Genomic DNA, 16,027 nt, shown 5'->3' with positions numbered 1-16,027 from the left:
AAACATTAAAATGCTGTGCAAAATTACATTAATTTCTGTAATTTAACTAGACTGAGAGACCATTTAAAGGCTCGGGAACCTTTACAGGTGTTTCTATTTGCAATTTTAAATTTTAGCTGATTGGGGTCTTGTTAAATATCACACAGTAACCTTTTAATAGTCTAGATAAGTGTAATGCTCCTGTTAGTAGTTCCTCCTGTTAAGTGCTTATTTATTTAAATTATTCAGGTTTATAAAAAACATTTGGACATACATTTTATTATGTTCCAGTCATTAGTCATTTATATTTCACTATTGTAATTCTTGCATGCTTTAATGAAAAAAGTAACTAAGTAGTTATTTTTCTTTGTAATTGGTTACTTTTATAATCTTGTAACTCAGTAACTGAGTTACTTTTTTGACAAAGTAATCAGTAACTATAACTAATTACTTTTTTTAGTAACGTTCCTAACACTGTTTCTGACATTCTTCCAAAATTTAAAGTGTCTTTAAAGTAAAAAAAAAACTGTTTAAAATAATTACATTAAAAGTTGAATATGGGTCAATTTAATATGTTTTTAAAAAAATAAAAATTCCATGGGGTGTTAATAGATTTGCAAAATGAAGGCACAGTATTTCCTTTAAAAGCTAAATTTTAATTTAAAATAATCAAATATTTATTTTGACGTTACAACACTGGGTTTATGTTTACATCTACCAGCAAGTAGAGGGCACCATTGCGGGTTGCCAAACAGGCCCAATCCCAGTACTCTCACTGCACCATGTGGTCTTCTGTGAAGTGCTCTTGGAGGAAGTGCACATTACGGCTTGTACACAAGTTGCAAATAATTTGCGTCATCGACCACAACCGAAGACCACAGTGCATGCCAGGATGCTGGTCGCTGTGCTACTTTTTACAAACCTTTAACAACTTTCAAACGAACAACCTATTATTTGAAATAAATGTTCATTCATTGCTGATTTCTCTAAAACATTCAGAGCATCAATTAAATGTCCCAAAATGAAATACTTTAATTTGAAAATGAATATTTTAATAAAAGGCACTTGAACCTTTTATCCCCAGAAATGGATTGTGGGTAATACCCTTCTCCCAAGTCTGCATCGACGCAAACTTGGGCAAAGTGCAGATCAATTGTGCAAATGGGGTGTGGTCAACTTCCCCACTTGAGGATTGGGACACCCTACTCCCATCCCTGACTGGGATCGCTCAACTGAAGCGCACAAGTGTGGAAGTGCGAGTGTTGGGATCGGGCCGCACTCCGCTCAACACAGCGAGGCTGTCGCTGTGGAAGAAGGCGGACTTGGCAAGTCAAGCAGCTGCTTCTGAGCTCAGATGTTATCCTCAGAAGAGGAGCTACCATCAAAGATCTAAAACCAGAGTGAATTTAGGTCAAGCCTATAACAAATGGACCCAAAAAAAAAAGTTGCGTATCAGCAACAAACCGAATCTCCACGGCTGAATCCTTGTTCTATTGTTGCGACTACAACCTCCACACACTAGATGTCGCTGTTGTGTTCATGTTCTACACTCCACCTTTAATCTGACTTTTCTCAAGTTAACATATTAATCCCCATTTAACATGGTTGTCATGAAGTGCTTGATATAATTGAACAAACATTTTTCGTAGTCCGTCTCTTGCCAATCAGCCATTGCATTATGAGCATTTAGTTTACACAATGAAACTGTTCAAATACATCAGGATGAATAAAATATATATATTCTTTAAATCTGGGGTTGTCACAAACAAAAACAGAATCTCAACAGTTTTATTTGGTGTTGGAGTGAGTTTATGTGTTCCTGCAGGGAGCAGATGGTGCCACCGTTTATCAGCTTCAACATCTACATGTCGGCATCAGCTCATCGGTAAGTCATCCGCCTAGAAGCCTCAGAGGCTCCTGTGTCAGTCACTTTAAGCATCATCATTCCATCTTTCTCCAGAAGCTCCTGGATACCTTCTATAATGCGTAACGTGGACAGGTGGTCAACGCAACAAACAGAAACAAACACAAGTATAAAAATCAACACTTCTCCAGCCGTCTGATATTTTCTGCTTTCTTCTCTGGTTTTATTTGAACCGATCTCCATACTGGATGTGTTGTGATGTAAACATGGTCTTCCTCTCACTACATGCATACAGAGTGGCTGTCACTCAAACATTTACCCCACGATGGCTGAGACAACAAGGACACTTGAGGAGATGGTTTTAAAATAAAATAAAAAGCAATGGGTGACAAACATCTTATCTTTTTTCACCATCAACGTGCTCTGTTTAAATGTCAGGCTGTAGAGTATTCACAGACACACCGTTTGGGTCTACAGTAGCATGCTAAAAACTCAGATATGTCAGAAAATAGTTTCTACGTCTTCAGTGCTATGGGATTAGTTCAGTTTCTTCTTGTGATTGTTGAGGGAAGAGGACATCACATGTCACATGGTGTCACAGTAGCAGCTGATGTGTGAGAGGAACGGTGTTTGGGTTGTTTTAGTCCAGAGGTGTGCAGATGAAGCTGGTGGGGATTATGTGGGACTGAATCCAGGAGAGGCTGTGCGAGACACTGTGAGGACATGCTCTGGTTCTGCTTGGTCAGGTTTCTCTGACCTCCTCAGGCTGCCGTAGAGCCTCTCCTCCACTGACGCCACCAGCTTGTTTGTTAGACTACTCTCTTCCTGCAGGGAAATCTCTGACAAGATAGCTTGACTGCTGTTGTTGTTCCTGTTGTCCACTCTTGGGTCCATGTGGCTATTATGTGCTGTCCCCTCTCTCACAGACTGGTTGCTTGTGCTTTCTGTGTCTTCACCTCGTGTTCCTCCAGAATTTCCTGCAGCTCCTTCACCTGACTGATCTTTGACCTCTGCTCTCTCTTTGGCTGCTTCCTCACAAGCTGCAACCTCACTGGCTTCTTCGTCTGCAGCGCTCGCTATGCGTGAGAGGGTGCTGTGGTATCTGGTGTCCAGGGGGTACCCGGCGCTATCCCCCCTCCTCAGCGGGCTGAACCTCTGTCTCTCCAAAGATGGAGAGTACCTGCCCCCCGAGGCTGACCCCGGGTCACTGTATTGCTTATGTCTCTGCCATTGCTTCCGGAGGTGAACTCTGGATCTGTGCCTGGAGCGTAATGGAGAATCCTGCTGATCGAAGCGTGGGTCGTGACGAAGGAACTCGTTGAAAAGAGCATCTGTCTTCTCGTCGATGCTGTAGTCACGGCGTCTAAGACGAGATCGGTGGGGACTGGTGGGCTGGACTGGTTTCATCAGCGGAGAACCCATTTGAGGCTGTGATTCTGGAGCTTTCTGGGGTTGGAGGGATTTCAGGAGGTGACATGGCTCTTGGAGGATTTGACTCAGTGGTTTCTGCTGCTGCTTGTCCTCTACACCATTGCTGTCCATCATCTGGTCCTCCAGCTCCTCCTGAAACAGCCTGGCTTCGATGCTCTCGCAAACTGTCCCTTTTCTTCCAGAGCTGGTGAAAAACAGTCTCCTCTCAGATGCAGACTTCCCCCGTGGAGCTCCAGGAGCTCCGAACAGCCGCACCTCCTCTGGCGCCCTGGATGGTGCTTCAATTGAGGCATAGCCGCTGTCCATTTGAAGCAGCTTCCTGTTTCCTCCCTCCCCGTCTCCTCCAGTACCACCTCCCATCTCACTGTCTACACCTGATGCCCCTCTGGGCACCCCCTCTGACTCTTCCGCTTCACCATCTCCTTCGGGCTCATCATCCAGGTCTTGAGACAGGCAGCTGTCCAGGCCGGAGCGAGCTCCGGCGCCGCCAAAGGACGAGACGCTGTCTGCATCGCTGCGGATGGACTCCCGGTCCGTGCTGCTCTGATCTGAGGCGGCATATTGCTCCAGTGAGGCTCGCAGGCTCCAAATATCTCGATACAGGGAGTGTGGGGGCTCCGAGCTCTCTTGGCGAATCATAAACGACACAGACGAGCCTGAGTCAGTTCTTTGCCTTGCTTCTGCCCCCTGCACCACCTCTTCTCCATCATCCACCTCCTCCCTCACATCTGCTCTGCTGTTATCTGCTTTTGTGTCTTCAGTTTTCCTCAACAAGTCTTCAAACCTTTCCTGCATGGCGGCATTTTGTTCTGACCCAAATAGGTCATCGTCTTCTGTAGATTCTAGCTCATCTCCTGCTGCCTCTGAACTCCCCTTTGTGCTGAACGTTGTCTCCTGTTCTGCTCCCATCCCGTTGATCATGGCCTCCTCCTGCCTCGCAGCAGACTCCTCTCTCCTGGTGCTGATGCTGCCACCTGCCTCCACCATGGCCTCCAGTTTCAGCCTGTGCAGAAGTAGAGTTCTCAGTTAGGAAAAGACTGTAATAGATATTTCGTGGTGACGTGAGCAGATTTACCTTCTGAGAAAAACTGATGAGGAGGATGTGGAGGAAGGACGAGACAGAGACTCTGCAGAGAGGGACTGGAGTCCACTCGCCTGGATGGGAATATGTGGGAATGATTCAAAGGCGTCATCTCGGAAAGGGGAAGAGTCCTCGTCTGTGTGGTCTGTGGTTTCACTCGCTGCTCTCTGTCTCTGGAAAGGCTTTCTCCTCGGGGATCCTGGCAGTAATTTAAAACACATCTTCAAATTTCACACATTCTGAATTTTGTCAGAAGCCTGATTTCCAAACACACACCTTTAGCATCCAGGCTGGCAGCTCGGTGACTGGTGTCAAACTTCCACCGTCTGAAATAAGGCCCAGCTCCCTCCAGGCTGGCGTGTCGCCGCAGTTTGGAGAAGAAGCGCAGAACCGAAGTCTGGCCCAGAGCTTGTGTGGACTCTCCCCTCGGCCCCCTGTCGCTCTCAGCCTCCCCTTCATCCCTGAAAGCCTCCATCTGACAGGAGAGATGAAGGGAGAGGAGGTTGGAGGGAGGTGATGACACATTAAAGAGGGAGACGAGCTGAGATGAATCGTGACAGTCGGAGTCAAACTCTCGGGGGACAACGTTTTGTCATTTTGTCACTCAGGCACTGTGATGATGGATGTGATTGTGCATCGGTTAGCTTGAGGCTGTGGCCATCGCTGAATTAGCACTGCAGAAATTACCTGTGCAAATGCTTTTCTGGTCAAAGGATGCTAACGTAGATGCTAAAAGCTTCAGTCTGAGAAATGTGTCAGTAGCATTTTGTGGGAGGGCGCTGACAAGACGAAAAACAGAGAAATCTTTTGTCTATTTTGTTGCTTTGTTTAGTTATGTCGAGTTTTCTGCTCATTCTTTGTTGAATGTGCTTTCTCAGATATGCTTTAATGTTCTAAAACCATATATATATATATATATATATAGGGTTTATGTTCATTTATATTTTGTTCTGTTTCTTGTTTTTATTTTCTCGTGTCTGCTTTAGTGTTTTTTTTTCTAACGTTTACTTCATTTTAATATCCCGTGTTTCGCTCTGTAAAGCCACAGTAGGAAGTCGGGTGTGTTTAATCGCATTTAGTCTAAACTGATTTCTGGTGAGCACTTCAATGGAAATGATGACTAAGAACAAAACAAAAACCTGTGAAAGTAGCAGGTGTCTGTCCCTCATTAGGAAGTGAATCTGTGACGTTTGGAGCTGAGCACACAGATTTTCTGAACGTGACATTTATCGGGTTCGCGCTTCTCTCTCCATCACATTTAAGACCCACTACTAACCCTGAATAAAAGCTTTTTTATCTATGGGACTAAAATGGACTGATTAAACTTAAAAACGGATATTTCTGTCATTGTTATTGACTCGCTGTCTGGGACTGTGTGTGTTGTGTTTTTACAGTGGATGAAGACAGTCTGCGTTCCTGGTCCAGGACAGTGGAGTGATGGGGGTCTCCTGGCAGTCCCCCGCTCAGACTCTGTCCCATCCAGTCAGGGAGTCGTCTCTCAGCAGGCTGGAGACATTTAAAGGTTTTTTGTTGTTGTTGTTTTTGTTGTTGAAAGCTCACAAATCAAACCCCTCATGTTTATTAGCTACCTGATAGATGGTGAGTGGTGCTGCAGTCTCGCATATGTTGATGCTGCTGCTCTCTGCAGAGTCACACTCCATGATTGTGAGGATCTTCAGGTCACATGGAGCCGGAGACAGGTGGAGGTGAGTCAGTCTGGCCTTTTTCAGGTGGTGGAAGTCTCCTTCGGTCAGCGTGTACCTGAGGATGCAGATGAATCATCAGGTCTCAGCCCATCAAAGGTCTGAGTCCACAAAAAGAACCATACCTGCGCCCTTTTTCCTGAGTGCCTTTTTCCTGTTCGTAAAGAGCAGATTCATTGAAGGAGACTCTGCGGCCGGTGGAGACAAATCTCTCCGACTCTCCATCGTGACAGCTTGATGCTGAGAGAGCATCTGACTCATCCAGACGAATCGTGATTTCTGAGCATCAAGGGCAACAAGGACGCACCAATAAAAGGATGTGTGTGTGACGACACCGGACCAGAATGTACAGCATGTGTGAATTTCTGTTTCTAATCAAAGTGCTGACCTTGTGTGGGCTGAGAGTCCTCGGCATACGTGGTGTTTGTCTTCTCAAGGTCATCGCTCGCTCTGAAAGGAAGAAATTACTTTTTGTGCCTTTTTTCCCCCCACAGAACCAAACTTGTTTAGTCACACTTGATACGGCCAGTGTTGACCTGTCGGCCTCTCCACGCAGACCTGGACCCACCTGGAGTAGTGCCGTCCACCCAGGCAGCAGCGGTGGCAGAAGAGGAGCAGCAGGGAAAGCAGAACCAGTGTCCCACCAGCAAAGACACTCAGCAGCACCAACAGCAGCACATAGTTCTCCACCTGGCCCGCCGACACGTCCCGGTTCTGCACAGCCATGAAACTGGGTCAGGACCTCAACAGCACTTGCTCTAATTCAAATGCATCCAAATACGGCAATGAAAAACTTCTGTGTTAATGGTTAATGTTATTTGTAGCTTTCAATCATTTTAGCAGTTTGTAAGCGTTCTGGATGATCTGATCTTGTCACTTCAACATAATATAATTAAATCAGAAACAGATTAGCTGTAATCAGTAAATATGGAATTTCATGAATCAAAGACAAAACATTTCATACATTTTAGAAACAAATGAACCCTTATTTCAGTATTTGGAGAATTTGTCGAACTTTACCGTCACAAATTAGATCCTCTGAAAAGCTAAAATTTGACACAAATTTTTATAAATATTTTTCAGTTTATAAAATTACTTTAATTTAGATGCCCTCAGGGCTGTGCGGTGGTTAGCTCAGTTGCCTTGCAGCAAGGGTTCAAATCCCAGACTGTATGTTCTCTCTCTGGGTACTCCGGCTTCCTCCCACAGGTCCAATAATACGACTGTCAGGTTGATTGGTCTCTCTATCTCTATTGGTCTAATATTAGTAGACCCTTTGACTTTATTACTGTTTATTATAATCACCATAAATAATCACTTGGTTCAGTATAAATGTATTTTAATTACATGAAATGAATTATTATGCTTTGGGTATAAGATGATCATGGTTGATGACAGTAATGTGTGTTCAGCAAACGATAAGAACAGCTTCCACCTTATCCATCTAACACAGAGTTTATCCAGAGTAAACAATAACTGCCAACACATGTTTTTGACGCATGCCCAAAGCTTTCTTGCTGAGAGGGGGTGTGTTCTGAGGTCTTTGTAAACTAACCTCCACCAGCTTCACGTCAGTTCTTGAACCAACACCATTTCGAGGAGACGGGTCAGCCGCCCGGATCCTCTGTCACGCCGATAAGAATAGCTAAGAATAAACGTAAACTGAAACCAGCTGACGAAAAACTCCTTCCAGAGTTATTGATTTCTGAGTTAAGACGAGAAACTTCTTCAGAGTTAAGCCAAACGCTCGACACTGTGTACCCGGCGACTTCTCTGGACCAGAGGATCGGTTCACTCGCGTCTTCTCTACCGGACCGAGTACCCCGAGGTGGACACCATCCTCCCTGATCTCCGGATCCACAAAGAGGATCTCCTGTTTGGGTGAGGTAGCACACAGGAATGTGTTTGATGCTGTTTTCTCTAAGTAAACAACTCAGGTAGCTCCAAAAGATCATTTCCAGCCAGAACACTTTCCTCTCTCTGAAAGAAACCTTCTGAGAACTCCATTCACGCATCCAAACTCATATTTTCATTTAGCTTTCATCCAGCCACAGGTTTGCCTTTTAAAACAAGTTTAATATCAAAACTGTTAAAAATTATCATTAAATTGTCATCCATGAATCGTCATTTTTAATTGTCGTTCAAATCTTAAAGTTTAAAAATTGTTAGTAATAAAATTCTTCATTTTTAAACTTGCCTCATTCTTTGAAATGGAACACAGAAAGGTATAAATATTTCTGGTTATTGAAAAGCAAAGATTCCTAGCTTCTGATTCAAAAATAAACTTTTGCTATTGAATTTAATTACCTTAAATTAAACATTAATCTTTGGATTAAAAATAGACCAAGTGAATTGGTGTATGAGCTTCTATTGATTATGTAAGTATCTTGGATATTTACACATGATATAAGCTCATATGCTAATATGCTCAGCCATTCTCAGAATCTAACAGCTGAATAGCAACAGTGAAGATTCTAGTATGTAGATTAACCCTACAGGTGTGAGTGTGTGTGGTTGTTTGTCCTGGATGGGTAACCTGTCTAGGGTGTACCCCGCCTGTTTGCCCGGAGTTTGCTGGAGATAGGCACCAACCCCCTTGTGACCCTGCGTGGACAAGCGTGTACAGACGATGGATGGATGGATGGATGGATGGATGCCTGTTCTCTACATTTAAAAGAAAGGTGAAACGGTGCCTTATTTAACATTTTGACAGTATTTTGTTTTGAAGAAGTTGTTGTAATTTTAACAGTAAAATGTTTATGTTTCTATTTTTGAGTGAAGCTTTAAGCCGTTAAATGGTTCATAGTTGTTTCTGTAATTTACCATGTAATAAACAGCAGTAGAATTTGGATTTTGCATGGACTTGTTGAAAAAAGAGAGCGTCAATGGAAAAAAAATCATATTAGACTATAGCACATTCTGCTTTCAAATGCTTTCTGCACTCCAGTGTCACCTATCAAGGTTTTTGAGTCAAAGCAAAGATATTTTTTGGTGTTTGGTGTTTTTTGTTTGTTTTGTTTGTTTGTTTTTTTTGGCATCAAACAGCATTTCTGGCATTCTGACCTTCATGCTGCAGATGACATTTTTATTGCCATTGTTTAGGGGTAAAATTTTGCGCAGTTATCACAAAACACAGCCAGCTAAAGAGGGTTTAAACAAGTGCTGTATTTATTTGAAACTCGATCTAAGGACAGAGTGATTACTGGAGTCACTCAATTATGTTTGTTGTTCCCATCAAGGCAGCGATTCAAACCAGATTACACACAGTGATCCTGTTCCTGGCTGTGTGTGGGTAGGGATGGGAATCATCCCGGCTTTGAAGTAGATGGTGAAAATGAAATGTTCACATAACTGGATGAATAAGCCACAGAAGATCCTTCCTGGACTGTTAAACAGATGTAACCGAAAGCGTTGTCCCTGTACTGACGTGTTTGGGCTGCAGAGCCCCATCTAAAGCTAGCTGAAGTGAAGGATCTCTTTGTGGCATTACGCTGTCAGCTGAGATTTAATGAGTGGAATTAATGCTGAAAGACTCTCCTAAGTCCCTCTCTATACTTATCAAGACACACACTTCTACACGTCCACACAGACAACACTGCCGCTCTCTTCTGATTAATACACTCGGTCTTGGCTGAGCGAGGCTGAGGATGCTAATCGAAACGTCAGCAAGACCCTTAATTCAATTTCCCAGCTCTTCTCAATGAGAGGAAAATGAGGCCTCCGCAGGCTAAAAATGGAAACAGAGGAGGAGGAGGAGGATGCCGACGCACATGAGCAATCCCCGCAGAAGACTTTCCTGGCTCTTTTCCCAAAGTCAGCATCCAAAACAAGTGCACCAGCACAAATGGGAACTTTATCAGTGGCAACATTTATCTTGAGGAAGTAAGAAAGTTGTTGTTCATTTAAGGTAATGATGCTGTCCCATCACCACTCTAAGGGTTATATGGGAGTTCTATGGTTTTTTGCCCTAAATCCCTCTCATAGGAAGTGGTTTAAGCAGTTTTACTCTTGATGTTTTCAGCACCTTCCAGAATGAGCCACTCCAGGGCTCTTTCACTTTAAGAAAGCAAGCTGGCCACGCCCACCCCTCACTCACTCTGGCTGCTATAAGCCGAGAAGCTCCAACACAGGAGGGGCTCAGCGTAGAGCCGCTGCTCCTCCAGCAGCAGCTCTCTTTTGAACAAGACAAGTGGTTCTTTTCTATTTTCAAAAGGATGCAAAAGGTAAGTTTTGCACAACTTGTCCCCTTTAAGGATTCTTCAGTGAGTCTCCACACACAAGACAAGGAGGCTGTTATTTTCTTCTAATGAAAGCAGACAGGGCTGATAATGAGTGTGTTCACAACCACAAAAACACTTTTTCTCCTCTTTACCCTCAGAGACGATTCAGGCCTGGACACGTCAGAAATAAATAGAATAGATTTAGTATTTATAGATGCAGCAGATTGAGCACGGAGTGTGAAAATGGTCCCCTAATCCCTGAGACGATCTGTGTGTAGCATGGAGAGCAAAGATGCTCACGCTTTATCCAACCTCGGATGGATCTCGGTGGTTTTCCATAATGGATCTTAAGTGTAAGTGTTATCAGATTGAGATAAAAGAGAAAGACACAGCAAATCCTCACTTGTGACAGACTCGGTTCTCCATCTGCACAGAAAGCTTCTTCTTACCACTTCAGAGATGAACTCATCCTCCAGAGGAGGCACCAAACTGGCAGCATGTTTGGTTCCAATTTTAAATAAGCTCCTCTTTTGGCAGCAGATGGGGTCACCTGCCAGCGCTTGCACACCTGCACCTCAAAGCTAACACACTCATCTCAACATGTTTTCCTGCACTTTTGGTTTTTGCGTTTAGCTAAAGTCACGACGCGCCGGGGGGCACACGGTGTGCGAAGACATGGAGGCTGATGGTGTTGATGGAGAGGCACTCACAGTGGAGTTCTCAGTCAGACTCGTCAGAACAGGCAGATCATTGCTCATGGTCCACGTCACAGTGAGAGAGACCTGCAGAAGAGAATCACGACTTAGATGATAAATAAGCTCAGATCACTAAATCAGTCTTAGAAAATTATTATTAAACATGGTGAAATAAACGAAACAAGATGTGATTCAGGCCAAAAATAAACAGTTTTTATTTTTAAAGACTTAAAATATCCAATCTGTTCTATTTAGTAAAATTTGGTGGCAAATTAAGCAGCTGTTGGGAAGGTTTTTTTTTCAGCATGCCAAATTAGCTTTTTATTAGGCATTTTAATGAGTTTTAATCAACTCAAAGAAGCAGAAATTAAGTTTAGTTTAGTAAAGTTTCATTTACTGGTGCAGACAGAATTTGTAAGACAAAAAACTGAGGAACATTGTTTCTGGTTAGTTAGAGGTCATTTTATTCTCTAGGTGAATGTAAAAAGGCTGATGACTTCAGTGTGACCTCACTGCAGGTGTGTTTACAGCATTTACCAGATAAAAAATGTAAACAGGTATTTAAATGTGATTATATCACAGCTCTGCAGCACAAACCATTAAAAATGCATCTGACATCTTTGTGCTGAGGTACTGTGGACCAGTGCATGGTGCTGCATCTGAAATCTTCTCCATTTCTGATTTTTATCAACCTTGAGGAGCAGTTTGTGTTCCAGAATTGCAATTAGAAAAGGCCTAATAAATAAATAAAAAGAATGTGCTACAGCGTTTGTAACTCTGGAAGCTAAGAAATTCTGATTTGTGTTGAGGAAGAGTCAAACGCTGCGCTCAGGGCTGCAAGTGAAACCTTGAAATACCAAGTCGTGATTCAGAATTTTATTCTAATTTCTGCCTTTTTTCCCCCAGATTTGATGATTTATTGCCAACCTTGCACACTGCAAAGAGCTCAGAGCCAAAGTAATGTTAATCAGTTTAGCTTTAAGTTGTTTAATTCTTCAAATCCTGCACCATAAACTCAGTTCTGTCCAACCTCTATCGAATCACCTCGTGACGCAACAAGAGCAAAGCAGACAAAGGAATAATGCTAAAAGATAAAGTAGGAGTGGAAAAATCTAAAGTCAACTTCAAGAATAAATCAAATAAGCAGATGTGATTTTAACTAATTCACTGATCACTGCATGTTATAGCTCATTTCCTCATAACTGATTATTAATTACACTGAAATGTTTTCCATCGATTTTTTAAATCAGGTCAGACGCTAAATATCCTCTTCGATAAACCACATTATGACAATTAAACTAATTCCCTCGCAGCATCCATAATGCATTTTCCAACCCTGGTGGTTTACATTTTCTGGGATGAAGAGGTGAATGATGAAGTCATGCTCAGACCAAAATACAACACACTGGTGGGTAAATAAAACCCAAAGTGCACGTGTTATTATTTTTCTCCCCCAGGATTTCATCTTTATCATCATGTCTGCCGTTTCATCCCGACAGAAGGAAGAGGCTCAATCAGATGCACTTTAGTTTGTGCTGCTGCAATAACACTGATGGCGTTTATGTGTTTATAAATACCACTATGCGGTGGGTGGTGTGTGTGTGTGGGGGGGGGGGGGGATGCTACAGATGTGCTGTATCTTACAGACTATGGGTGGTGTTGAGGGAGCTTCCCTCCTCTCTATGCAAGGGGGTGGAGGGGGAGGGGGATTACAGCGATGTGCTGCAGCCGGCGGCGCTCAGCATCCTCAGCATCAGCACCAACAGCAGGAGCATCTTCCCTTCTCCACTGAAAACCCGCCGATCGGAGCTGTTTCGCGTCACCGCATCGGCCGCTCTCAGCCTGCCGGGCAGTAAATCACGTGTCCGCGAGTTGGGGAAGCTCCGGAGCATCACGGACCCTCTCCATAAATCAGCATATTATCTGTCTCCTGTCTCCACATCTTACATAATAAAACACTCTAGGCGCGCCTGTATGAGATCATCTGAGAGGGGAACTCAAAAATGGGACTCACCCCGATGTAGTCTCCGTCCGAAGCGGTCCACAGGCAGCCTGTCCCGTCTGCATACTTTAATTTGGGCTTTAATAAAGACTGTAGTTATGAATGAAACCACACGCGATTAGACACACCCACCGCCCGGTCCTCACGCATCACGTGACCCGCACTGACGACGGTGGTGGTGGCAGTCATGATGAGGGATGGTGGGAGTGATGCCGTCCTCATTCACAGCTGTGGCGGCGCATGAATGGCAGCAGCTGGAGGGGGCAGCGGGTTCATCATCATCCTGGTGCTAAAACAAAAACATAAACACATCAGAAAAGACTGAGGTATGTTTGATGCTTCAGTCCTGGTTTGGAGATGAGATGCTCACGGACGGACGGGTGCGGCAAAGCGTTGTGTCATTCCTCATGTGTCCACTTGGTGGCATCATTGCTTTGACACGTAGAATAGAAGATGTTTATTTCTGTTTCCTTACATCAAAATCATCTCGTTCCTGTTTAATTAAAGAAAACACAAATTGATCCAAAAGCAACCAAAACAAACAACATTTTAAAACAATCTTGACTTGATGTTTATATCATGAGTGGTTTCTGAGAGCTGCATAATTCCAGGTTTTAGGGTTTTATTAGAGCACAGGAAGAAAATTAACCCCTTGTAAAGGTCAGACACTTGGAAAAATCACATTTTTGTCCCTAGTCTTTATTAATGCATGCACAGAGTAGTAGTAGTAGTAGTAGTAGTAGTAGTAGTAGTAGTAGTAGTAGTAGTAGTAGTAGTTGTAGTAGTAGTAGTAGTCGTCGTAGTAGTAGTAGTAGTAGTAGTAGTCGTAGTAGTAGTAGTAGTAGTAGTAGCAGTAGCAGCAGTAGTAGTAGCAGCAGCAGCAGTAGTGGTATTAGTATCAGCAATATTAGCAGTAGTAACAGCAGCAGTAGTATTAGTATTAGTAGTAGTAGTAGTAGTAGTAGTAGTAGTAGTAGTAGCCGGGATTTAACCTGCAACCTTCCGATTACTGGACAACCCGCTAAACCTGTTGAGCAACTCCTGCCCACAGTAGTAGTAGTAGAAGTAGCAGTAGTAGCAGCAGTAGCATTAGTATTAGTGGTATTAGTAGTAGTAGCAGCAGCAGCAGCAGTAGTAGTAGTAGTACTAGTAGTAGTAGTACTAGTAGCAGTAGTAGTAGTAGTAGTAGCAGTAGTAAAAGTGGTAGTAGTAGTAGTAGTAGTAGTAGTAGTAGTAGTAGTAGTAGTAGCAGTAGTAGCAGTAGTAGCAAATGTAGTAGTAGTAGTATAGCAGTAGTAGTAGTAGTATTAGCAGTAGTAGCAATAGTAGTAGTAGTAGTAGTATAGCAGTAGTAGTAGTAGTAGTAGTAGTAGCAGTAGTAGCAGTAGTAGTAGTAGTAGTAGTAGTAGCAGTAGTCGCAGTAGTAGTAGTAGTAGTAGTAGTAGTAGTATTAGCAGTAGTAGCAGTAGTAGTAGCTGTAGTAGTAGTTATGTTAAAAAATGCTGAAAGTGCTAAGTTTTCTTTATCCGTTGGTGTTGAGATTACAGGGTTATTTTTCATAGATAGCTAAAGCCAAAGTAGCAAGTAAAAATATCCCTAAGTACCTAACCATCTGCTTCCAAACCATGTTCCAAACAGGTTATTTATAAGAAAAATAATAGCCAAATAATCAAACTCATCAAATAAATACATGTACAAAAGTTTAACAAATAATTTACATTAGAGATTAGACAAAAAAAAACATACACAAAAGGAGTGAAATAATCCAGTGTGTCATCACAGAGCAGGAGGAAAGCTGGGCATCTAATAAACATGTTGTCTACTTTTAAGCAGCAATATTAAATGAAATCTTTGAAAAAGTGGTTCTTATCTGGAACGGGTGGACTGATGGAAAAAACAGCCCATGCTGGGAAGCTGATGCCACTAACTTCACAGAAAATGACCTAATTTTATTTGTTTGATGAACTGAGACGCCAGTGGCTGCTTTGCGACTCCAGCTCTGTTTGATGTGTGTAGCAAATTTCTCATTTTTTCAACAACTTTTCACTATTATTTTTTCCTTATTCATTAACTGACGGCTCAAACATATGAATAAACTGCAAGCATCATTCAAACAGATGTCAGTGCATCGGGCCAATTTTAGGACAAAAATTTTGCAGTTTTTAACGGTGCAATTCTAATGTTTTTCTGTTGACCTCTTGTATAATTTCATCAAAAGGCGATGTGCCTTATTTTATTTTAAGCCTTTTTTATTTTTATTTTTTTTTTATTTCTGCTTATTTATTCTCAGCCTGGAAAATAATCCATTTCAATTTAAATTCATTTAAATTGTCTGATTTTTGTTTTTGCACTATTGATATACCAACAATGCTTTGCGGGTATTTATGTATTTTTTGTATCGCATCTGAATGCTCCATATTTTTTTTATTTTTTTTTTTGTTACTTATACTGAAGTGAGACTCCTTCCTCTCTGCATCAGTCTGACAACATTACAGGACTAAAGATGGAGACAGCGTGCTGAAAATGGAAGGTCTTTCTTCTAAAATTAGACAAGAGACACTTCGTTTTTCTGACAGGGTTGATTTACCCTTCATGATGATCACAGATTAAATCAAACTGTTAGAGATGTGTGAGTCATTCTGAAGTAGAGCCAGTCGACAGACTCTTAACTTTCAAGTTATATAAGTTAAATTTGAGTAAAAACAGATGATAATAAACTCCATTCTATTCTGTTTCTAGCTAAAACTTCAACATATGTAGTTAACCTTGACTGTTCACATATTTACATGTCATTTTGCTCTGATAATTTGTCAGAACATCAATAAAAAAACAAATGGCTTTATTGCTCATTTAGTTATTCTTCTAATAAAATCAAGCCTGTGAAGTTCTCTCTGAAGACACAGAGAAGTTTACTCCTTAAAACTGAGCTAATTAACTTCAGAGAACCATCTCTGAACTTTACAGGTGTCCTGTTGCGTCTCGGTCATCATAAACTACAGGCTCCTGGGTGAACAGACACAGCAGGTTTGAACCTCCAAAACTGCAGGAGCAA

General features: G+C 42.3%; 1 protein-coding gene across 1 annotated transcript; it reads right to left on the bottom strand.

The window, feature by feature from the left end:
• Positions 1–2,042: 2,042 nt before the first annotated feature.
• Positions 2,043–13,326, bottom strand: LOC107384095 (voltage-dependent calcium channel beta subunit-associated regulatory protein). Its single transcript, XM_015957153.3, has 10 exons — positions 12,988–13,326; positions 10,989–11,060; positions 6,627–6,772; positions 6,447–6,508; positions 6,184–6,337; positions 5,945–6,116; positions 5,748–5,861; positions 4,632–4,830; positions 4,350–4,554; positions 2,043–4,277 (listed from the first exon to the last, which is right to left on the bottom strand). The coding sequence occupies exons 2-10, from the start codon at positions 11,034–11,036 to the stop codon at positions 2,519–2,521; spliced, it is 2,859 nt and encodes a 952-aa protein (XP_015812639.3). The 5' UTR covers positions 11,037–11,060; positions 12,988–13,326; the 3' UTR covers positions 2,043–2,518.
• Positions 13,327–16,027: the final 2,701 nt, after the last annotated feature.

Source organism: Nothobranchius furzeri, chromosome 11 (genome assembly GCF_043380555.1).
Source record: "Nothobranchius furzeri strain GRZ-AD chromosome 11, NfurGRZ-RIMD1, whole genome shotgun sequence".
In the NCBI taxonomy this organism is placed as follows: Eukaryota; Metazoa; Chordata; class Actinopteri; order Cyprinodontiformes; family Nothobranchiidae; genus Nothobranchius; species Nothobranchius furzeri.
Note: the sequence above shows the minus strand (reverse complement) of the source record. Positions and strands in the feature narration are given on the sequence as shown.

What these genes read in the sequence shown, in the direction of transcription:
- LOC107384095 (XM_015957153.3), bottom strand. Translation starts at nt 11,036, where the DNA reads ATGAGCAATGATCTGCCTGTTCTGACGAGTCTGACTGAGAACTCCACT. An exon ending in GGTGGACGGCACTACTCCAG is followed by an intron (nt 6,509 to 6,626) that starts GTGGGTCCAGGT and finishes TCTTCCTTTCAG; the next exon opens with AGCGAGCGATGACCTTGAGA. An exon ending in TCATCAGTTTTTCTCAGAAG is followed by an intron (nt 4,278 to 4,349) that starts GTAAATCTGCTC and finishes ACTTCTGCACAG; the next exon opens with GCTGAAACTGGAGGCCATGG.